The sequence below is a fragment of the Octopus bimaculoides genome, chromosome 5 (assembly GCF_001194135.2).
Source record: "Octopus bimaculoides isolate UCB-OBI-ISO-001 chromosome 5, ASM119413v2, whole genome shotgun sequence".
Classification (NCBI taxonomy): domain Eukaryota; kingdom Metazoa; phylum Mollusca; class Cephalopoda; order Octopoda; family Octopodidae; genus Octopus; species Octopus bimaculoides.
The window spans coordinates 107,555,981-107,582,027 of record NC_068985.1 but is presented as its reverse complement, the minus strand read 5'-3'; the positions used below and the strand labels follow the sequence as shown (position 1 = coordinate 107,582,027).

Sequence of the window (26,047 nt, the reverse complement as noted above, 5' to 3'; positions counted from 1 at the left end):
GGCGAACCCTGCTGTACTCTTTCACCACAACTTTCTCTCACTCTTACTTCCTGTTTCTGTTGTGCCTGTAATTCAAAAGAGCCAGCCTTGTCACACTGTGTCACGCTGAATATCCCCGAGAACTACGTTAAGGGTACACGTGTCTGTGGATTGCTCAGCTACTTGCATGTTAATTTCACGAGCAGGCTGTTCCATTGATCGGATCAACTGGAACCCTCGACATCGTAAGCGACGGAGTGCCAACAACAACAACAATTTCTTTTAGTTAGTGTCAGCCATCACCCACAAATGAGTTGGCTTGGTGGTATGTTCCATGCTTTCGCTAATAACTTTAGGTATCTAGGTAGTCATAAATAGACATAGAGACCCTCTCAACCCTGCCACCCTTTGACCCAGCAACATTTCCAGAATGTGACAGCTGGAGGGAGAGAGGGGAGCTGCACCAGTGTTCAGATGGTACTCATTTGCAACTGAATAGACAGGAAAAACATGAAATGAAGGGCCTTGCTCAAGGACTTACTGCACCACCTAGTCCAGGAATTGAACCCACAACCACTAGATTGTATGCTTTCACTCAAAACACTTCTAGCAAAATTATGAACAGCATGTTGTGCAGTAGTATGGATCTTTTAAAATCTTTAAATTATGATTTTGAAACTCCACAGCTCACCTTGATATTTTTATAACACACCATAAGTGTGTTTTATCTGAGTCTTTGAAAAGCAGGTAGAAATTTGTGTTTTAAATTTCAACAGAATTAGGGTGGACAGATTAGCAAATAAGAAGAATATCTAAACATGGATCTTAGTTTGTTATATAATTTGGATGGAAAGAATTAAAACTAAAAAAAATATAGGCATAGGAGTGGCTGTGTGGTAAGTAGCTTGCTTACCAACCACATGGTCCCGGATTCAGTCCCACTTCGTAGCATCTTGGGCAAGTGTCTTCTAATATAGCCTCGGGCCGACCAAAGCCTTGTGAGTGGATTTGGTAGACGGAAACTGAAAGAAGTCCGTCGTATATATGTATATATATATGTATGTGTGTCTGTGTTTGTACCCCCAACATCGCTTGACAACCGATGCTGGTGTGTTTATGTCCCCGTAACTTAGCGGTTCGGCAAAACAGACCGATAGAATAAGTACTAGGCTTCTAAAGAATAAGTCCTGGGGTCAATTTGCTCGACTAAAGGCGGTGCTCCAGCATGGCCACAGTCAAAAGACTGAAACAAGTAAAAGAGTAAAAGAGTCTGTGCTTAAAAGTATCATAAAGGCTCTATTGAAATATTATACATAAGTTCAGAAAATACAGGTGTTGTAAGTTACTGAATAGTAAACCTAATCAGATGTGTCATCTCCAAAATATTAGCTCTGTATTCTGCCAAAAGAAACTACTATTCCTCATGCATTGTTGTGCTTACTTAAGATATTGCTTGCAATAATTTCTCACAAGAATATAATTCAGAATCCAGAAAGAAATGGATTAAAAAATGAATTATTTTTTGGTGACAATGACATATGTAAGGCAAATGAGATAATTAGTATTGTTATATTAATAATGATGGTGACTGTTCAACTTAGTACTTTCATTCACCTTGTTTACTAACAAAAATGCAATTGTAATTATCATAGTTTCTTTCTTTCTGCCCAGCCATTTTACTAAGACATCACTAAGTTCTTTTGACATCAAAGGTTTTTTTTTTCTAAGGATCTTATTGTTGTAACAATGTCAGTCAGCTCATAATATTTTCTAGTTATCCTACTTTTAGATCTATATTTCAGAGTAGCTTTCAAAATTTTTATCCTTACTAATGAGCTGCTGTAAACATCAACTATCCACCAAAGAGCTTAACCTTTTCATCAACATATTTCTTTCGAAATACACAGTTTATTTTAATCAAGTTTGAAAATATGAAGAATTTAGTAAAATAACTGTCATATCAAGTTGGCATTTGAAACCTAAATTAACGTGAAATTTTGTTGGAAGATTTTGAATCTAGGTCACTTTAACCCTTTAGCATTTAAACTGGCCATATCCTGCCAAAATATTCTACCTGTTTTATGTTCAAACTGGTCATATCTGGCCTCTCACATTTATCCTACAATGTCATTTTAAAAATAATCACTTCATTGAAATCCCAAAGCTACAAGATAATGCATGATTAATTCCAAAATAGTGAATAAACAAACATTATGCTTGACAAAGTTAACTGAACACTAACGGGTGAAAATAGGAATTGTGCATCATAGAACCAAGTGCAGTAGCAGGTAGATTATTATCAAAAGGTTTAAGGCACATATGCCCTGATAATAAACTTAATTGATTTCTGTAGCACACATTTAGCTTTCTCTTGTATTACAAAAAAACAACAACAAAATTGTACAATGCTCATTGGTGGATCTTGTAAATACTAATGAAACTCTCCTCAGTTTTACAGTGAGACTAAGTAAATTGAGTGAAGTGGGGTTTAATCCTTGGTCAGACCTAATTAAACTTAATTATGGTCAAAAGCATTCTTGCCTTGATTATCCCATCTTTTATTGTATATCAAGGACTACATCATCCAATGTGTCATACCTGTTTTAACCCTTTTGTTACCATATTTCTGTTGAGATGCTCAATTTTAAATATCACATAGAATTTAGTAAAATAACTTAGTTATCATTAAGCTGGTGTTACGAAGATAAATTGTGACTAAGGTTTGGAAGATTTTGATACAGAAGTTTTGAAAATGAGACATTTGTACTTCAGATCCAGCGGCAGTTTCAGGCAGGTTGATATCAAAAGAGTTAAGAAGATAGAATATGATTTGAAGGAATATGGCTGTTATTACTAGCAAATTGATTGACCAAATAGATGCTCCCTCATTTTTTGGCTTAAGTGCCTTGACTATAGACACAGCATTCTATGTTGACTTAGAAAATTTTAAACTAGCAAGCAACTCCTTAATCTAACTAGCTCTATTTTTAAGGCAAAGTTTTATCACCACATCACTTTATACCTGACTCAGTATTCTGCCTATCACTATTGTACAACTAAATCAATATTCTGTCTATCACCGCTCTACAGCTGAGCTAATATTCTGTCCAGTACAACTCTACAACTGTCAGTATGCTGTCTGTTACAAATCTACCAGCAAGTCAGTATTCTTTTGAATAGAACTTCCTATTTTCAGTAAGTATACACAAGGGTTCACTTTGTAAGGCTGGTTTCTTACCAGCAATCCCGCAAACGTTTCCAGACTCTGCTTTCACTTTTAATATCCCAATTATTGTTCAGTCATCAATATTAAGGTATATAGAAAATAAAGTTGAATATTCAGGGTGTGATAAATAAGTATCCGGACTGTTGTCATAGTAATGAAGCTAAAGCACACAGAGTGAAGCCGCTTGGCACAGACTGACCTTGAACTCTGCTGTACATGCGCACTAAGTTTTAGCATTCTTGCTTGTTTCTACTGTTTACAGCAGTGCTTGGAAGGAAGGTGTGTAGCGTGTGATTGTTGCATTGACCATGACAGAGAAAGTTGAGCAGAGAGCCTGCATCAAATTTTGCCAAAAGCTCGGCGATCCCTGCTCAGAAGCCTACATACAATTGTCAAACAGTTTTCATCGCTCTCGACACAATCAAGGAGATCTTGTGCAATTGAAACTCAAGTGTCTTTTTGGTCAGCTGAAAGCAGTTTTGGCACAAACTTGGCAGACACGTTTCTCATACCCAAATCTCCAGTGATAATGGACTGAACTAACCTGTAACTAATCTGCACATCCTCTGATAACTCATAGATAGTGATTCAATGATTTCCTTTCACAGTTCTTATGCAGCCATGTCTGTGCTTATACACACACACACACACACATCTTGAATAATTGGGGACAACAATCAATTAATGATGACATAGCCAAAAGTGGATACTTAAAAGAATAAATGTTTACTGATAAGGATATTGATAAATGTATATATATATATATATGAACCAGAGGACTACACCAAGCTCCAACATACATACATTCATGTATACACATACGTGTGTGCATACATTTAGTGGTCCAAATAGCTGAAACCAGAAAAAGAGTAATTTGTAAATAATCAGGGTTTATTGTGTAGGTAGTTGAGTGAAGGATCTAATTATAATTCTTGTTTTAAATTGTTATTTTTGGCATATTTCTTTGTTTCTGAAGTAGAAGTGGAGGTATGATACCAGCATGTCAACAAAATCACTTGATTATAAACCGGCAGCCTATCATTATGTGAAAGTTGTTATAAATATAACCTTTTTATTTTTTTATATATTTTCTCTAATCTTTCAAGTGTCCTCACCTAACCAGTCTGCCCTCCTCCTCTAGTCTTTCCCCACCCCCTGGCAGTGTTGTTGTTGAGTGTCTATAGTCTTTTGACATTATCATTCAGTCAAAAGGTTGGTGATTACATTGGAAGTAGAGGAAGTAGTACACACTATCCAAGAGAGGGCTGTAAAAATATGTTTACATGTAATGGATGTCAGCCATCTTTATGGTCACCATTTGTTGTGGCTGCTAGATAAATCACCCTCCCTGCTGCCCCTTGGCCAAGAAAACAATCTAAATTGTTAAGTCACTAGGTTCTGCTACAGTAGTGTTGACACCTTGTGATATAATGTGATGGTGGGGTGAGAGTTAGTGCTACAGGAGGTGGGGTGTAGACAGGAGGACAGGATAATTTGTTTGATTTATTGTTTTCAACTTCTGTTATTGCTGTTGTCTTTTCTTAAATGGAACTTTGTGTGTCTACATGTGCATCTGTGTGTGTATAGGCACAGCCGTGGCTGCATAAGAACTTTGCTTCCTAAACATATAGTTCCGGGTTCAGTCCCACTGCATGACACCTTGAGCAAATGTCTTCTACTATAGCCCTTGGCCAACCAAAGCCTTGTACATGGATTTGGGAAAGGGAAACTGAAAGAAGCCATGTATGTGCATGTGTTTGTTTGTCCCACCGCCACTTGACAATTGAGATTGGTTTGTTTAAGTACCCATAACTTAGGGGTTCAGAAAAAGAGACAGAATAAGCACCAGGCTTTAAAAAGATAAATACTTGGGTCAATTCATTTGATTGAAACCCCTCAAGGTAAGTGCCCCAGCATGGCCAGAGGCCAATGACTGAAGCACATGAAAGATGTGTATTGCAAGATTCTTGATCTGAAATTGTTGAGACAGATGTAGTATCTTGGGAGGGTCATTTAGCCAATAAAATCCTACACACTAATCTTATTTTGCTCCTTTCTATGAACTGCAGAATCATTAGTACCTTTCATTCCTCTTGGGGGTCAATAAAAAAAAATTACCTGTCAAGTACTGGGGTTGATATAATCAACTAGCCTTCTCCCCACAAAATGACTGACCTTGTGTCAAAATAAGAATTATTTTTACTGAAGTAGTTAACCAATTAACTAATAAACTAATAAGTTGCATGGCTAGTTGCTTTATCAGTTGGTTTGTCAGTCTGTTTATCATAATTTGTGATACTCTGTGGTGGACCTGGAGCAGATTCTCATTGGATATCATTAATGAGGTCACAAATGTAACTCTTTTCAGTCATTTGACTGCAGCCATGCTGGAGCACCGCCTTTAGTCGAGGAAATCAACCCCAGGACTTATTTTTTGTAAGCTTAGTACTTATTTCATCGGTCTCTTTTGCCAATCTACTAAGTTACGGGGACATAAACACACCAGCATCGGTTGTCAAGCGATGTTGGGGGGGGGGGACAAACACAGATACAGACACATATACATATATATGACGGGCTTCTTTCAGTTTCCGTCTACCAAATCCACTCACAAGGCTTTGGTTGGCCCAAGGCTATAGAAGAAGACACTTGCCCAAGGTACCATGCAGTGGGACTGAACCCGGAACCATGTGGTTGGTAAGCAAGCTACTTACCACAACCACTCCTAAACCAGCTGATTGATCAATTGAGCAAATGATTAGTCAAGCAGTTGATTAGTTAGTAGTTACCTTGTCAACTATTAGTGATTTCTTATTTAGGCTCAAACTAGTAATATTGAAGGAAGAATGTTAGTTAAAACCATCAGCACCAGTACTTTATTGGTATTTTATTTTATTGACCCAAAAGAGAGCAAAAAGCAAAGTTGACCTCAGTGGGATTTGAACTCAATATAGAAAACTGAAAGAAATGCCACAAGGCATTTTGCCTGTTTCTCTAATGATTTTGCAAATTCTGGTTGATTAATAATAATAAATAAGTGAAATAGCATAGGATATGTGTGTGTGTGTGTGTGAGAGAGAGATTCTGTGTCAGCACATGTGTTTGTATTCATAGACTCATCAATTTTGAAGCATTCTGTAGAGATGTTAAACAGGTAGAAATACATCTAAAGATTACAGCAAGGGAACAGTAGTTCTTTTGGTTAGAGTGTGTGTATACGGAGTGAGATGTGTACTCACATGCACAGGATATTATTATTATTATATATAATGTACAAGCCTATGTGTGTTCCATATCTTTTTCTAATATGCACCTAATATTGGATTTGAGGGCTAGAAGTCAGTAGAAGTGATGAAAAGGTATTGACAGTGATGTAGCTCTTATATAGGATAGATTGAACACCACATTGCTATTGGAACTTTTAGATCTGTTGTGTAATAAAAGAAGGGGTATCATTGTAATGTGTGTGTGTGTGTGTGAAGATTTCACATAGACAAAGGCCAAAAACTGTAGGGAAGAGATTTAGTTGACTAAATCAAGTACTGATACTTATTTTATGGTCCTATATTCAAGGACCTTACCAATGATGATAATAACATTGTTTCAAATTTTGGCACAAGACCAGTGATTTTGAGGGGAGGAGTTGATTAATCAATACCTTTGACTCCAGTATTTAGCTGGTACTTAATTTTATCAACTCCAAAAGGATGAAAGGCAAAGTTGACTTCAGTGGAATTTGAACTCTGAACATAGAGTTGGGCTGGAAGAAATATTGCTAAGCATTTTGTCCAACATGCTAACAATTCTGCCAGCTTGACACACAAGATATTTAGTCCGGCACACTACCACCTCTGCCATTCCACTACTGTAACGTATATGAAATCTGATCTAACCTGATTGTAACTACTTGTGTCATATTTGATCTATGATTATCATACTTCATTATCATCAGGGCTGAATAATGTATTAGTACTGGTGATATTGTATATCCTAGCATAAGTGGTTCTATTTTTCTGCACTGTATTGCAATTGGTTCCAGTTTGACTTGTGCGTTAAAGTATATAACCTACAAGACTTCTATCTGGAATTCAATACCTTCATCTCCACTTTTCCTCCTTCTATAGCTGACCAACCTGCACTGAATCTGAAAGTGAGATTGTTATCAGGATTGCTTCATATTTTTCTTCATATTTTTCTTTCTTTCTTTCAGTAGTTTTTAATGTATATGTATATATTTTTTTTTTATTTCCTTAGTGGGAAGACAATAATATTGTTTTATTAAAACAGATCAATGGAGCTGTTCATACTATTTCATTCGGTTGTTTTCTCTATTGTTTTTAATGTTTTAAGACCCATGTTTATTATGCTGATGTGGATTTCACATAAATCTTCTCATATTTCGGAAATATCAGCAAATGTACAAGTTGGCATGTTGACATGATGGTTGCTCCTTCTCCTGTTTATCGATTTGAATTTTCATACCATTTTATGAATCTCTTATTAAGAATGCAGAAATAGCAATTTTGCTAAATTGCCATATTTGCAGACATATAGGAGCCTTTGAAGGTGATGTGAATGAAGTTCAAATGATATAGACATATATTGTGGTGCAATAGTTGAAACTATATTAGATTCTTTTGACTAGGCACAAAACGATAAACCAATCTTTATAAGGAAACATTGATCCTAGTGTTCTATTGATCCCTGGGAGATGGAAAATATAATGATTCCAATATAGAACAGCAAATATATATTGCAAGAGTTACTTAACAAATCAACCATGTCCTGAATATATAGTTTAAAAGACTGGAGAAGTCAGTCCATTTCAGCCCTTGGTTGACTGCTAAATTCTTGTTTGTTAATTAATCAAGTGAAAAAATTTTTCATTTCTTTTTTATTAACCAAAATAAACTGAGCTTTTTCTTCTATCTCCTATAATTTAAGAAGGGAATATTGTCAGAAAATTGCAGTCTTCCAGATTGTTTTTACAACAGTTTTATATATTGATGTGATATTTTAAGTTACATCTCTTGAATGTACTCTCCCCTTCACATTCATATTTAAAATATTACTTTACTACAAATATATAAGTAAATGTACTGAAATTTTTAACAAGTCTTTGTTTTCACCATCAACAAAACGTCTTGTGGAAGTGTGGTTTTAGTGGTTATGACACCTTATTTGACCATAGCCAGTTGAATTGAACACTTCTCTGCAATTGCAATTCATTCAGCAATTTCCTTTTTGCCAACTTACACTAGATAGACCTCCTTTCCCAGGGATATAGTCCCCTATTCCATCTATAAAGGTAACAAAAACAAATTAACAAACTATTAAGGAATTATGAAGGCAATTCAAATCACTAAAAATGTTTTGTGGATATTTGAGTAAATTAATAAATATTTAAAACCTATTTTCAGTAGGCCAATTTAGCAATATTACAAATTAAATAGTTTATAATTATTTTTTATGCTAATTTTATTCAGCTTGTCATCAGCAGATATTCTGGGGGCTCTTTTTCTCTTTTTTGTATGCTGATACAGGTTTGAATGGCTCTGTTGACATTCATCTGTTTTTCATCATTTATGTGTGTCCTGCAACCCTACCCCACCATGTCTCCCCTTTCTGCATTCTATGTTTGTCATAAAATCTTCTCTGCTCAGAAGATTGGAAATGGACACTGCTTGTATGACAGCGACACTCATTTATAACTATCACATGATGTAGTGTTCATGGCGGCATTATAAAGAATATAGTTTCAATATTTTAAGAGTGGTCCCAGTAATCAAGATCAGTCATGCCTTTTACTTTTCTAGTACTTGTTCTCTGTGGTGACTCAGCTCTTATACACTGTTGTGTTTGGTGTGGGAGACCCCAGATGGTGGCAGTTTTCTAGGTGCGGCTGTACAAAGGAGGAGAAAAGGGGAATCATGACATCTTGCTCTCCGAGCTGGAAAGTTCTGGAGAGCTAGCAGCTCATCTTGCAAGCCATATCGACTCATTGTTGATGTGAGTACTTCAGCTGAGATTGTTGTCTACAATTATTCCTAACATCCCTAATATTATTGGATGTTGTGAGTAGTTCCCTTGAAGGAAGAGAATATGTTACTCGAGCACATTCTCTTTTCCAAAGTGCATCAGTTAAAATTTTCTCTCGGTATATTTATGCCTGGTAATTTACCTTAATGGTTCTAGAGAGATGAAATACAGAGACAACTCTAGTGAGGTTTGAACTCAAAACATGCAGAAATAACACTAGATATTTCTCACTAAATCATTTTGTGCATCATCATTCTACTAATCTTTTACAAATATGTTCTAGTTAAGACATTGTTGTCACTCTTCGATATACTTTTGAGTCGGTGTTGGGGTGGGAGAGTTTTATATCCCCAGCTTATCAGTTCAAATCCTAACAAGGTCAGCTTTGCCTTTTATCCTTTCATAGTCAATAAAATAAGCCCCAGCATTCAACAAAGTATAAAATCAACACATTAAGAGGCATAAATGTTTATCTTTCCCATCACACCCAATGATGCTTCTCTCTATATATATATGTATAGTGTTTATGTGGGTGTGTGTTTAATTCCAACATACATATAAGTAAATTGACTGGTGATTTAAGGAGTTTGTATTTTTACTGGTTGCAGAGGTAATTTATAGAAAGTTTAAATCATGATTTCCTCAATTTCATGCTGTGGGAAAGTGACCTTTTAATTATGTCACACGTTTCTTTTTTCTTTTTTTTTTTTCTTTTTTTTATGGCTTATCTAAAGTTTGATGAATCATTGGCCCTTACTATAACATTTCAGAAATAAAATTCTGTGACAGATATTGCGAATGTGTTTGTTTGTTGGTGGAAAAATGTGAAGGAAATCAGTCAGGCTATTGTTTGTGATAATGGTTCCAGTTATAAACTATACATCTTCATCTAAACTAGTTTATTTCATGTAGTTTCTACTTCTTTCTGCTAATAGTTCTGCTGGAGAATTAAATAATTCATACCTCTTAATAACAAAGATAATCAACATCGTTTTTTACATCCATTTCTTCATGCTGGCATGGGTTAGACAAAACTTATTGAAGCAGATTTTCTACAGCTGCATGTTTTCCAGTCACCTAGCTCCCACTTGTTTTTAAAAAATTGGTGTTTTACATGTGTCCACTGTACTACAGGAAATTTGTTTATTAGAGAATGTTAACAATATCACTGTTTTCTTTTTTTTTACTAACACAGTATTAATGAGGACACATGAAGTTAATATTCACACATGTGCTCTCACTCACTCACACAACACACAACGTGTTTTAATACAGTGTCCATGTACCTGCTCCACTCACAGGGCATTGACCAGACTGAGACTAAACCCAAATGCACTTGGTTACAAAATATACTTCATAACTACACAGCCATGTCTGCACTTGTAGTGTTAAATTTTTTAGGTTGCTTACTAATAGTACATCATCATTTAATGTCCACTTTCCATGCTAGCATGGGTTGGACGATTTGACTGAGTACTGGTGAACCGGATGGCTGCACCAGGCTCTAATCTGATCTGGCAGAGTTTCTACAGTTGGATGCCCTTCCTAACGCCTACCACTCCGAGAGTGTATTGGGTGCTTTAACGTGCCACCAGCACGAGGGCCAGTCACGCGGAACTGGTAACAGCCACGCTCAAAATGGTGTTTTTTACGTGCCACCTGTACAGGAGCCAGTCCAGCAGCACTGGCAACGATCTGAAAGAATTTTCAGCTGTCTTGTTAAATGGTATGAAGTGGTAAACACGCTGCAGATTTTCTCAAACAAATTAACTTAAAGATTAAAGCGTTAGTCCGGGTCTTGGGGTGAATTCACATTAAGCTGAGTAAAATGAGAGTAAATTTACAAATCTAATTACAGACGAACATATATATTCTATCTACCTCCAAATTACCACATTACAACACAATTTAGCTTAAAGCAGACTAGGTCCCCAAAAGAAAAATTCCAACAGAGGCCTTCACTTAAAAGAAACACTGTCCAAAAATTTAATATTAAAATTTTTTCTAACTTCCAACTACATGAAATGGGTGTGAGGTGTGAATAGACCTGTGTAAGATTCTCTGGAATTATGACCAAATCTAATATATCTGTTTAAGATACAACTATCTTTATAGTGGAAACATTCTTTGGCTTTTGACTTCTCGTCACTAGACTGCCAGTACATATGCTATTGATACCAGGCTGAAATTTCTTGCAGGAAAACTAAGCACTCAATCAAACCAACATTTCCAGTCACAGGCTCACACTTAAGAAGGAAAAAAAAGAACCTGCCCCATTTGCTATACACAAGAAAGGGTAGTACCCCAACTATACCTGTTTAATGTACTACCACCCCTATCTGCCACACTTCATATTAACATTTTTGCTTAATTTTTTGTCCCTAAAATTTAAATTCTATTGTCCTGTCTCTCTACACTAACTTTTCAGTTAAATGCTGAAATATGAAGAAATTGCAAGTGAAAGGTGTCAATGTCTCAACAAACCACTGAGATGTTTACTCTTTGCTCGTTTCAGTCATTTGACTGCGGCCATGCTGGAGCACCGCCTTTAGTCGAGCAAATCAAACCCAGGACTTATTCTTTGGAAGCCTAGTACTTATTCTATTGGTCTCTTTTGCCGAATCGCTAAGTTACGGGGACATAAACACACCTGCATCGGTTGTCAAGCAATGCTAGGGGGACAAATACAGACACACACACACACACACATATATACATATATACGACAGGCTTCTTTCAGTTTCCGTCTACCAAATCCACTCACAAGGCTTTGGTCGGCCCGAGGCTATAGTAGAAGACACTTGCCCAAGGTGCCATGCATTGAGACTGAACCAGGAACCATGTGGTTGGTAAGCAAGCTACTTACCACACAGCCACTCCTGCACCTATGTCATGTTTTACTGTAACATTAATTTTTTTTTTTTTTTTTTCAAAGTATTATCCATTATTTTCTTTTGAATGGTGTTATGAAGATTTTCCAAGGAAGCTGTAAACTCTAATTCCTTAGTCATTAAGTATCATCCAAACCTAGCATCATTTCCCTTCAGATACTATTTATATCTTGAAGTACTTTTATTCTCCTTATTACAATTAATTCACCAATAAACATCGATATTTGAATTGTCATCATTTTTTTATCACTTTTTATGGCAAAACTTAACAAATCTATTTCACGGAAATCCTGTTTTCTTGCTTGGCTCTCCAGATCCTGGTAAGTTTCTCATTTGTATAAATTGCCTCTTCCATCTTGAAATAATCAGACTTAGAAAACAGCCTATTGATTGAACATGACAGGAGATAACGTTAGTATGAGAGTCCCTACTTTAGATTTAGTGAGGAAATGGCTAGCTAAAAACCGGATAACTGCTATGACGCTAACTCACCAATCCTACATTGATTTACCTCTGTATGCTCCTGTAAATATGTTTAGTAATTCTTGATTTTGTCTTTTTCAGAAAGCTCGATCATTGCCTGGCACCCCAGCAGATGAAATGCAGCATAGCTTTCACTCTCAAGGTAAGATAATGTTGTATTTCACCTTTGGCCAAACTATAAAATCTGGACAGGACAGATTACCATTTTAATTGGTACTACAAATATTCTGCCTTTGTTTTATTTACAAGCCATTCGTCTCTGATCTATTTGCTAGATACCATCCTCCTGCTGTTTTCTGAATGTCATTAAATTACTTGACGTCTTTTGACCTATTTAAGTCATGTATGCTATCTGTAAGACTTAGATTAATATTTTTGATTTATAGATAATTGCTGTAACTGATTTTATCAGCCACCTCCACTGTATATCTATATCATTGATTTACACAGAGAAAAAACTGTTCTTTCCACTTGTTTCTTAATTGACTACATAGTTTAAACTATTATGGTGATTATTTTTAAACTGAATTATTTCAAGAACACTGATATTTGTAAGTATAAAATACTGCTTAGCCAACACCTTACCTAACTTTCATACTTTCTTATGCTTAGCTATTTTTTGATATGTTTACGAGAAGTCTTTCATATATTTGTTTATATTTCATTATCATCATCACCACATCTGTTTTTCTGTGCTGGCTAGTTGAAATATCTGCAATACATCTGTATGCATTTTTATAATGTATATCATTCTATATGTGATGTCCAGACAGCTGCATCTGTAATTTAACCATTTTGTCACAAGAATTTCTCCATCTACTTTTATGCTCTTAATTTGCTATATATTTTCTTGAAACAGTCATCGTTTATTTGCATCACAACCAACTTACTCTATGCCCTGCTAGTTTCACTTTTATAGACTTATTCTGGATCAATTTATGGGCTACTTCAGTCGAACATACAAAACTTTGTTTCGCACATACATCTTTGTGTTTCTATATTTGGTGTTTGTGTACATATTGTTTAGGTTTAATTATTATCATATTTGTATAGTTACAAGCACTTAATTTTAATATAACATACCAGTACCGCCTGACTAGCATATAAAAAGCACCATTCAAGCATGGCCTATGCCAGAGCCGCCTGACTGGCACATAAAAAGCACCATTCAACCATAACTGATGCCAGTGCCGCCTAACTGGCTCCCATGCCAGTGGCACATAAAACTGGAGTGGTTGGTGTTAGAAAGAGCATCCAGCTATAGAAATCTTGCCAAATCGGATTGGAGCCTGGTGCAGCCTCCTGGCTTACCAGTTCTTAGTCAAACCGTCTAACCCATACCAGCATGGAAAACAAACGTTAAATGATAATGATGATGATTTAGTTTATAAACAATAGTTTCTACTTCTTGATAAAAAGTATTTGATACTTGTTTGATGTCTTGTAATAATATTAATGTATAGGCACATGTATGGCTGCATGGTTAAGAATCCTGCTTCCCAACCACAGTTTTGTATTCAATTCCATTGCACAGCAACATGGGCAAATGGTACCAGGCCAACCAAAGCCTTGTGAGTTGAACTGGTTGATGTAAACTACAAGAAACCCATTACATGTGTCTTTTATGTATGTGACATTATACAGGGTGTCCACAAAGTCTGGGTACATGGGGATTAACACATACTTTAAGAAATTATAATTTCTTATATTTAAATGTTTATGTTATGATTTTATTTACTCCATGTACCCACATGGGGATTAACACATTCTTTAAAAAATTATTTTTTATATTTAAATGTTTGTCACGATTTTATTTTCTCCATGTACCCACATGGAGATCAACACATACTTTAAGAAATTATTATTTCTTATATTTAATTGTTTATGTTATGATTTTATTTACTCCATGTACCCACATGGGGATTAACACATTCTTTAAGAAATTATAATTTTTTATATTTAAATGTTTATGTCACGATTTTATTTACTCCATGTACCCACATGGAGATTAACACATACTTTAAGAAATTATTATTTCTTATATTTAATTGTTTATGTCACAATTTTATTTACTCCATGTACCCACATGGAGATTAACACATACTTTAAGAAATTATTATTTCTTATATTTAACTGTTTATGTTATGATTTTATTTACTCCATGTACCCAGACTTTGTGGACACCCTGTACAATAATTACAAATGAGCATCACTGTCATATAAGCAATGTGGTTTGTTTCCAACCTGTGCCCAAAATGTCATGTGGTTGGGTATGCAAACTTCTTAACCACTCAATCATGCCTGCACCTGATTGTAAACAAGAAGTCACCATTCATACAAACGGTGTCACTTGTTAAGATTTCTCTGTAAAAGCATGTCCAGGTATTTGTTGTTAGCTAGATAGACTTAAAGAAACAGATGAGGGTTAGCAACGGGAAGAGCATTCAATCATAGAAAAATACACTTCATCAAAGTTATTGTGTGACCCATGCAAGCATGGAAAAGTGGAACTAAAGACATTGAATCATCATCATCATTTAATGTCTGTCTTCCATGCTGGCATGGGTTAGATAAATAATAAAAATTACACCAAAACTTTATTTATCTTTGTGGTTATATTATTCCACAATTTCTACTTTCAAACTGTTATAGAGATATCTTTTTGTTTTTCTTCTTTATAAATGTTATCTCGTTGCCTAAAATGTCATTGCTGTTATTGTTACACAGAAAATATCTTCATGGAGCCACATCCTGACTATCTGAATGAAGACATATACCCAGCTTCAGATGAAGAAAATGGTTTAGTACAACCTAAAAAATTGGTTAACCCTTGTATTCTGTCCAAAGAACGCCGCGATTTGCACAAAGAACTTTTACTTAATCACAGATTGTAAGTTATTTGTATCATTATTATTACTACGACTACTAACTATTTTGTTCTACAATTCTGCCAATCCACCAAGTATTGCATTGGTTTGATTGACTCTAACTACCAACAGAATTTTGTCTTGTGACAATATCAATCGTTAAGGCTACTGGTGGAGAGTATCACTACAGTGACAAAATGCTTAGTGGTATTTCTTCAGGGTCAGTAAAATAAGGAACCAATCAATTAATCCCTTCCATGCTAAAATTGGTGGCCTTGTGCCAAAATTTGAAACCATTATTAATTTCATTAATATTATTATTCATTAATATTATTATTATAGGCGCAGGAGTGGCTGTGTGGTAAGTAGCTTGTTTACCAACCACATGGGTCCGGGTTCAGTCCCACTGCGTGGCACCTTGGGCAAGTGTCTTCTATTATAGCCTCGGGCCGACCAAAGCCTTGTGAGTGGATTTGGTAGACGGAAACTGAAAGAAGCCCATCGTATATATGTATATATATATATATATATATATGTGTGTGTTTGTGTGTCCGTGTTTGTCTCCCCAACATCGCTTGACAACCAATGGCGGTGTGTTTACATTCCCGTAACTTAGCGGTTCGGCAAAAGAAACCAATAGTATAAGTACTAGGCTTCCAAAGAATAAGTCCTGGGGTCAATTTGCTCGACTAAAAAGTGGTGCTCCAGCATGGCCGCAGTCAAATGACTGAAACAAGTAAAAGAGTAAAGAGAAAGAGTTGTGGTACAGACTAGAGTTGTACTGGTTGTTTTTAAGTTATCTAGTTCCAAAGCTAAAGTTCAAAACTAGAGCTTCATGAGTGTTACTTGCCTATACCCATCCATTATTAAGATCAATGAAATCAAATGTACCTCTTCCCAGCTAACCTTATGTCAATGCTAGAAATCAATAATATACTGAGATAGTCCAATGGACAAAATGCCATACAATATTCAACTACATATCTTCACATTCTGGGTTCATCTCCCGCCAGGGTAGTATATACTTTTTGTCTCTTTGGGGGTTATTAAAATTAGTGCCAGTCAAGTACTAGGTCAATATAATCAATCATAACTTCTCTCCTAAAATTTGTGGTCCTGTGCTTTTGTCTGAAATCTGGGATGGATCCACTAATCACACCTAAGCAATTCAAATTAACGTCCTTTCCAGATGCTGATCTTCAGGGGTCACTAATTCGGAAGTTCTTAAGTTTCTAAATTCATATATCACTTTTTGTCCCAGTGAAAATCATAAATATTCAAATTTAATAGGTCGGGTCAATATTGTATGTTGGCTATATCACTGGTATGTAGTGAATGCAAGTTGATTAGGTTAAGGTATGGTGGTTGTCAAAATATTGGTATGGGACAGGAGTCATTGATCAGATCATTAGAATAAAATTGATGTGATTGGTTTATTCAGTTAGATCAAATTAGTATGTTTGGCTGCTAATGTTTGGACAGCATTTCAATGTTGTTGTGCAATGTGATTATAATATGATATACGTTTTTGTATTCTTACTTCAGAGGTAAAAATGTCTTGAAGAAATCCGAACTGCAAAAAGTAATGCAGCAGAGGAAAGAAGTGCAACGAAGGAAAGAATGGGACGAACATAAAATTGTTAACAAACGGAATAGTCTAGAATTGATGTTAGAAGAAAGGAAAAATAAAATTACACAGGTAAGGGAAGAAGCATATTATTTCAATCTTCTTTATTCACCATATTTTGCTATGTTACACTTACTGTTGTTTAACTTTCATTAGAAACTTGGTCTGGCCTTTAAGTTTGGGTTCAGTGTAGTATAAAAAAATTATTCCTCGTCTGGAACTTGGTGTATTGTCACAAGTCAGTAGAGTAAAATTCTTTATCATTCAGGAGACTGGTCTGTATGAGATTTTTCACTGTTAGTCTCTTAAATCTTGGTGGTTGTTTCAAGAATTTATTCAATTCACCTTTACAAATTTTATGTCTTTGTTCTTTGATCTGGACATTCTCATCTATTCAGTAAGTTTTTCCAGCAAAAATGTTTGTCAAGTGCAATTGAAGTAGTAGAATTACATTGACTAAACATTATTTCACCAAATTCTATTAGCTACCAAACTTCCTTGCTAATCCTTTTTTCTTAATTCAGTTTCCTTAGCCCTTTAGCATCTAAAACTTACCATATCCAGCTCAAATATTCTACCTGTTTTATATTCAAACTAGCCGGATCCAGTTTCTCATAACTATATTTACAATATCATTCTAAAAGTAAACACCATTGAAGTCTCAAAGCTACAAGACTCTGTGATTACTTCAAAACAATGTGAATAAATAAGCATTTAAGAAGGGCATCCAATCTGTGAAAACTATGCCAAAACAGACCTCGCCAGTACTGGTGCCACATTAAAAGCACCCAGTCCACTTTGTAAAGTGGTTGGCATTAGGAAGGATATCCAGCCATAAAGACCATGCCAAAACAGACAGTGGGGCTTGGTGCAGTATTCTGGCTTGCCAGTTCCAGCAAAACTGTCCAATCCATGCCAGCCTGGAAAACAGAAACTAAATGATGATGATTTGACAGAGTAATTTGAATGTTAACGGCTTAAAAGAAAGTTACCCTTTGATACCATCCTATGTGAGGCAACCTCTAGCTGAATGGTACAAATGTCCTGCTTTAAAGTGATCTTAATAACAAATTTACTTCAATAAAATCTTCACTATTTTTCAAAATTAATTGAAATAAAGGCAGTGTACTTCAACAGAAATATGATAACAAAAGGGCTAACTCTCACTGTACTGATGAAATTTGTTTTGTGTTCTGACATGCAGATACTGAATTTTACAGACCAATAAAATGTGCATACTACAATGAAATGTGGAGAATTCCAGAAAGTACTCCATTATCAAAAACAGGTTAACTCAATTCTTGTGCACATGCCTGGAACTGCATATCCTCAGCTTCTGCACTATAAGAGCTAAATACCTGTAGAGTAACTTTTTGTATGCATTTTGTTATTGTGCAACACATACATTGGCAGTTGATTTGATCGTAATGTAAAATATTACTTTTCACTAGGGTCAACAGCATAGCAAAAACTTGTTTATCAGTCCCAGAATTAGTGATCCCCCTCACTAGATTTGAATTGAACTCAGAAAAGCAGACCTAGATATTGTAATAATTTAGTTAAGCTACTTATTCAGCACTCTTTTACGGAGTTGATCTCAGTACAGTCTTCATTTGAATTTTATAAGATCAATGTTAACTGACCCCTGCAAGATTTAAACTTAGAGCTAAAATACATCACGAAATTTTGTTCACATCATCTTCAGGATTCCACGTTGATATAAAATATCAGCTACAGCTAACTGTATTAATGCCACAGTAGTATTCAAGCTTCCTTAATTTGCACCATTTCTTTGTTGCTGTATTTGAAAATGTCAGGATTCATGAAAGTTTTATCTGTAGATGATTGATGTTTACTTCAGCTGGCAATTCTCCAACAGACTCTTGCTAACCCTGAATATTAATAATCAATATATCTGCTACAGTGAGTGGTGCTATTGGTATTATTTGGGAGCCTGACTTCAGCTTTCATATATTGTGGATGTGAGGGTAAGGTGTTCATATAATACTCCTCATTGAATGAATGGTCATAAGTTCCAACTACTGTTGTGTCTTGAGTGGATAAGACCATTTAGTTCTGGAAAATTTAGAAGAAAAGAAGCAGTATCAATCTTATGTTTTACCCTTGTTCAAAAATAGTCACCCCTCAGTTGAATATCTAGCCATATCATATAGCAAGAGAACAGGGTTTTGCCCTGAGGAAAAATTTTCTGTTATGCAGAGATCCAGTTTCACTGATGCTTACATGGAAAATGGATGTTGAATTCTACCAAGCCCTTATTTAATGTTTTCTTACTCCAAGGTTCACTGTTGTACTAAGAACAAATTTATCTATATTCTAGACTTGACAAACGCATATGCTATGCCTTGACTGCCAACTACTACATTATTTATGTTATATAATTATATAATCAGAAAAAAAGAAATGATTGAACTTCCATAGGTTAAAGTCAGTAGGTAAGTCATCAGGAAAGATTGTGTAGTGTAGAATTGGAGGGTATGATACAGTTATAGCCTAGGTTTGCTTAATCGGCGATCATATGATCAAAGACCCTCTAGCTGTGACTATTCTGTCTTTTGTCCAAAGCATATAAGGTTAATTTTAAAAGTATCTGATCTTTGGGCATAAAAAGACAGTTTTGTACATTTCGCATATTTTATTCTAGATGTTGTACTCAGCTTGTTAGTTCAGAATAGCAGAAGCTGTTATAGTGAAGGAAGAAGAGATGCAAGAAACAGCATATCTATAAGCTAGTGATTATTGTGCCTTGGTATCTTTGCCAATCTGTTTTGATGGTATAATTTGTATGTGATCTAAAAATGTGTGTATCATCATCATCGTTTAACGTCCGCTTTCCATGCTAGCATGGGTTGGACGATTTGACTGAGGACTGGTGAACCAGATGGCTATACCAGGCTCCAATCTGATTTGGCAGAGTTTCTACAGCTGGATGCCCTTCCTAATGCCAACCACTCCGAGAGTGTAGTGGGTGCTTTTACATGTCACCCGCACAAAGGCCAGTCAGGCGGTACTGGCAATGGCCACGCTCAAAATGGTGTATTTTATGTGCCACCTGCACAGGAGCTAGTCCAGTGGCACTGGCAATGATCTCGCTCGAATGACTTTTCATGTGCCAGGAAGGCGACGCTGGTAATGATCACGCTTGAACGGTGGTGCCTGATCCAAAGCACTTGTTCTGGATATGTGATCCCAGTAGAGTATACAACATTGTACAAGACCAAATTGGTTTTTCATTCTTCAAGACTCAGTCCACTTGGTCAACACTGAGTTTCATCTGCATCCTTCAGCTGTTAAAAACATTTGAAAAAAGATGCTTTCTGTTTTCATTTACGTCAGTTCAATCATAATGGGGAAACGGTTGCAACCTCTCACTAGCAACATTATCCTCAAACATAAACAAAACTCTTGTTCACCTATAGTTAAAGCAAGGCTTGGGGAAGACTAACAGATATTAAAATGTAACTTAGAACTGGTATCTGTTATTGATCAGGAAGTTAGGCTCTGACGTGCATCATAGTTCAAAAGTATTGGAAGTTTAAAGTATTTGGGGCAGCAGTTAGGCTTGTCAGTTACTCCGCTGCAGTGAAGTAAAATTGTATTCAGATTAAATTTCATTTTTGGTAACGTAATGATGTTTGGAAAAGCATGACTGTCAAAACACCTTCCCTGTTTTTCTCTTAAATAATATATCTCTGGCTTGGAATATTTAGTAATGTTGGCTAGATTGGTGTCTAAGGGAGACAACTGTGTCATACACCTCTTCCTCTGAAAGTGAAGTTGTTTACTCGTGTTTCCTTCATTCACAACAATAATAATGGGTTCTTATATAACGTAGGGTCACAAAAATTAGGAATGGGGTACTAGTAATTATTTTTTTTTTTAATGATTCAGTATTTGACAGATCATCATTATTGTTTTTACATGCACCTTTTCTATGCTAGTAGATGCTCTGCTTGTTGCCAACCCATAGCTGTTTTTCAAGTAAAGTATTGTTATTCCTCTGATCTACACACATGGCAAAACCATGAGCTAAACATTATCACCACCCCTGCTCAAATGGCTACAATTTGATGGCAAATAAACACAAACATGCATGCACACACACACACACGTGATGAGCTTTTGTCAGTTTCTATCACACGGCCCCAGAAGACACTTGCTGGCACCATGGGCTGGTGTCTTCTATTATAGGCTTTGACCAGCGAAAACTTTGTGAGTGGATTTGGGAAATGGAAACTGAAAGGAGCCTGTCATGTATGTGTGTGTATACTCGTCCTAGTTTTGACATTGCATTATAATTGTGAACAAGCAGTCATCATCATATAAGGGGCATTACTCATTTCCAGTTTTTCATGAAAACGTGTTTGACCAAGAGGAAGTTTTAACTTATTTGTTGGCAATATGAAAAGCATCAAGCTGTAAAAAAGATTTGCCTCAATACCATCTGGTCAATACAATAACTCTACCATCTCATCATTCTTAATAAATATTCTTCTTTTTTTTTTATCTTTTTAGGAAGAAGAAAAAGATGAAAAATTAAAACATGTCAACGAAAAACTGGAAAATCGTCCAGAATATTTGAAAGTTCATGCCAAAATTCACGCTAAAGTTGCTGCAAATACAAAACTGGAATGATCAATTGTTATTGATATTATTTTCATTACTGATATGATTATTATTATCATTATTAACATTATTATTGGATGACCATGAACACAAGCTTCTTTCTACTCCTAACTGCTGCCAATTTCTTTGGACAAGTTGAAGAGTTCTCAGTGCCAGTTGATCCCAAACAAGGAACCCTACCAGTCATGTTACCAGTTGGTCCTGAACTGGATTCTCTTCATACTCGGCAGTCTACATCACAGATACTGATGTTGGTGCTTTTGTTGTTCATTTTGTGCACCAGTTGCTTCAAATCTGCAAACAATCCAGGCCTGTATTTTGCAGCAACTTCCAAGCATCACTGCCATCATTTTCCCTGGACTAAACAAGGACCTTTATGGGATCAGCTGGTTACCTCAGTTGCACTCCCATCCCCCTTCCCACTGAAAAATCTGAAAATGTTCCAACAATTTCATGTGACTTAATTTTCTTGTAATTTTTCCCCCCTTTTTTTATGTTTTACTTTAAAATCCCATCCCACCTCATCTGTTGTTGATGTTATATCTCCGTTTTCTTCCTTTATTTAGTTTAGAATAGATAGTAGCAATATGACAGTATATCTATTATTAGACTACCTACTTGTTAGTGGACTAAATTACTAATAGTTACCTATGCCGCCACCCCAATATCCAGTTTGGGAATTTTTCAACAACATGCCAAACTGTCTATTTGTATTATTTATTTTGATTCTCTCCATATAATTTAGGGTTTCTGTGTCTGTCAATTCATTGACTATTTTTCTAGATTCATATCTGTTCTATTGAGATTCATTTCCTGTAAATTGTTAATCTGCATGATGTGTGTCTGGCTTCACTTATAGTACTTACAGATATCTGCCTGTAGTCAACTAACTGTTTCACTTCATTCACCATGTCACTGTCTCCATTCTTTCTCATGTCCCTGTGAAGCTTGCATGCCTTTGGTGCCTCAAAAGGAAAATTTGTACACGTATGAAAAATACATGATTAACTGAAAAAGAAAGAAAAATTTTTTTAAAGTTTGAGACAATGAATAAAACTTAAAAGCTATATATTTTTTTCTGCAAACTTAGTATGTAAATATACATATATATAGATATACTTTTAACCAGTGAAATTCTTTACCAGGCCAGTAATTTTTAACAAAATTTGTATGCATAAAAACTGGTAGCAAACACAAGAATATACATATCTATATATATATTAGATAAAACTAGAACTTGCCTTCTGCTCTATTCCATTATATGGAAATTGGTGTCTGCATCTAATTCACAACTATGTAGTCAGACTTCGTCAATCAATGCAGATAAACTAGAAGCTTCTCTTGTGTGTGTTATATCAACAATCTCCTATTGCCTTTTCCAGCTGCAGTGTGATGCAAACCAATGATTGGTCTGTTTGTTTAGTACAATCATTCCTGACACCTCACCCTGCTTTTATCATTCAACTACATATAATATATAATGTGTTGTCTGTATGATATATATAATATATATATTCATATATATAAACAAACAAACACATCTTTCACCTTTTCTATATATTTTTCATACAATAGTAGAAAAAAAATCTCATGCTAAGTGAAGTGCGAGGCCCAGTTTTGATTTCCTTTTGGTGCCATGTTAACTCACTTTCTCCATTAATCCCCTGATGAGAGACACCACATCTCAACCCCACTTACCTCCTCTTTTAAAATGTGGCACTTTGTGCACCTCACAGTAAGAAGTCATATTTCATACTCTTACAAACTGGTAGTTGTTTTCTACTAGAATTTTTTTTAAGTGAAAACCAGAAGTTGTTAAATCATTATTTTTGGAATCTGAATATTTAGCAAGTTTCTCTTTATTACTAAATTACTTTGTCTCATTGCAAAGAGCAAAAGAGACAGTAGCTGGGAGATGCAAGATAGCAATTTGAGATGGAACAAAACATCTTTAGATGCCATGTAAATAACAAATGGTCAATAGCAAATGGTTACTTTTTCTCTCCCCTTTGTACATTCTCCCTGCATATATTTTATTATGAAAGCATTTAGAGAAATAAAATTTCAAAAGTGACATTATGGATTTAGCCGAGTATTACTTTTGTTCTTTGGTTCAGTTAGAGCATAATAGCAATATGATAGGGTCTTAATTATAACAATTTGTTATAAAACTCAACTGACTTTCACCAATAACATCTGAATGTCTTATACATGCAAAAAAAAAAAAAAAGAAAGAAAAAAGACAATACCTTGCAGCTGTTTTTCTTCAAATTTTCATATTTTCCAACATTATGACAATCTCATATTAAAATAAAACAAATTCTCATCTTCCAAACATGTAGTGCTAAAACAGTCCAAAAGTTGTAACTGTCAATTGTTCTGTATCTGTTGACTGCAATGTTGATCAGTTATTATTGTTTGTTCACTGCAATATCAGTCTTTTCCCTGTCTTTTCATTGCAATATCAGTTTATTCTTGTCTGTTCACTGCAATATCAATCAGCTAGTTCTATATATATATATATTGAAAGCACATATATTTCAAACATTATTTAACTGAAAGTAACTGAACTACTCACAACTTAGAAGTGAAGCAGTCCTTTTGCCAGCTACCTACTGGAAATTACAATGATTTATACCCATGACAAAAATATAGCTTCTCTCTCTGTCTCTCTGATTCTGTGTCACCTCCTCACTATCATTCATGAAGCCAACTAAAGTTACATGCTACATATATCTCACTTCAACTGAAGCTAGCTTTTCCTCTGTATTCAGTTTACACTAACCCTTACTTTTCCCATTACCTCTCTGCTATCATTCTGCTAGGATCTCGCCACAAACTCATGACATAAAAGTCCCACCTCCACTAACTTGAGCCTCTTTATGTTGCTGGAAATAGCAGCTAAATCTCCCTCAAATCACACCCTACTGTCTTAAAAATGCAAATGACATGTTAGATAATGTGATACTAGATACCTCTTCAAAGATGGGATGATCACAGCTGGAGTTCCTTTGATCAAAGGTCTGCTTAACCAGAGTTGACTTTGGGTTAAACAACTACAAAATTTACACCCACCACTATAATTATAATTCATGGAACTCTTCCCTTTCTAATTTTCATGGCTCCCTAATATTTTTATCATTTGAAATGTCTCCCTTCATGACTACTGTATATTACCTTCCTACAACATGAACTTTTTCTGAATTAGACCACGATATAAGCCTGACCATATTTGGTCATTGCAAATTTGGCCGAGGAAGATAAATGCTTTCCTTAAATCTTCTCTCATTTTTCCAATAGTTTTCATGATGGAGAAGTCTTGGACTACTTCTACCCAACAATTCACATGGTGAAAATTCACACAGTCCATGTTGTTGATTCTACCTGCGTTGACTATCTCCTATTGTCAGCTTAATGATGTGGCAGGGATCTCAAAATAGAATAATTTACATCAGATCAGAACACATTCCAAGAATGGACACACACACACACCAACACATACACCAGTTTTGGCAGGAATTAATGCTGTTCTAGCCCCACCATAAGGAGAGGAAATATAACTAGGCTAATGCTTCATACTTCTTCTGTTGAATTCACTCATGCACGCTGCTCTCATATTCATTAACTTCACATTTGTGGCTTGCTTTTCTTTCTTCAGATTCACACTATCTCTAATCACGTGATCAACACTGACTCCAGATTATTATTATCCAAATACTTTTGTCTCCTGATATGTAACCTATTCTTAACTACTGGCAAATAACTATCTGCTTCATGTTTAAACTATTTTTTTTTTTGACAGTGTGTTTAACTGAGTTGCTTTTTGAGCAGCAGTGGTGTCTCTTATGTGCAGGACAGATTTCACTGTTGTTAAGTTACATTAAATGAATTTCCAATGAATACTTCTTTGAGGAACAGTTCTCTCACTGACTCCTTTCTATTCAATGATCCCTCCATTCCAGAGTTAGACCTAGAGCTAGACAATTCTATAAGCTTATAATAAGGGAGACTTCCAATATCAAAACTATGCAAGGTGTAGATGTGTGTGTATATAATATGAGTGGTACGAAGTCCAATAAGTAGTATAGTTAAGAGAGTAAAGATAATTATATATATTTGTTTGTTTAATTATATATAAAAACAATTTAACATTAAAGGATCACTCCATACTTTTTACTAAGTTTTACAAGGAAGAAGTTGACTGACTTTGAAATTTTGGTTTACAAACAGCCATCAAACTCTTTGACAACTGTCACAGTCAACCTTTTCCTTACAAAAATTGTGTGTG

At 35.4% G+C, this 26,047-nt stretch overlaps 1 protein-coding gene and 1 long non-coding RNA gene across 4 annotated transcripts in view; one reads left to right on the top strand and one right to left on the bottom strand.

Moving 5' to 3' along the window:
- LOC106871063 (protein FAM107B) overlaps positions 1 to 23,835 on the top strand; it is a 204,875-nt gene extending 181,040 nt beyond the window's left edge. For all 3 annotated transcript variants that reach the window (XM_014917329.2, XM_014917332.2, XM_014917331.2), the window contains exons 3-6: positions 12,700 to 12,760; positions 15,346 to 15,508; positions 17,031 to 17,184; positions 21,649 to 23,835. In XM_014917329.2, the coding sequence (XP_014772815.1) occupies positions 12,700 to 12,760; positions 15,346 to 15,508; positions 17,031 to 17,184; positions 21,649 to 21,768 (498 nt within the window). In that variant the 3' untranslated portion in view covers positions 21,769 to 23,835. The remainder of the gene's footprint in view (positions 1 to 12,699; positions 12,761 to 15,345; positions 15,509 to 17,030; positions 17,185 to 21,648) is intronic.
- Positions 22,429 to 25,492, bottom strand: LOC128247827 (uncharacterized). Its single transcript, XR_008264148.1, has 2 exons — positions 24,009 to 25,492; positions 22,429 to 22,767 (listed from the first exon to the last, which is right to left on the bottom strand). It is a non-coding gene; the product is annotated as an uncharacterized LOC128247827 (long non-coding RNA).
- Positions 25,493 to 26,047: the final 555 nt, after the last annotated feature.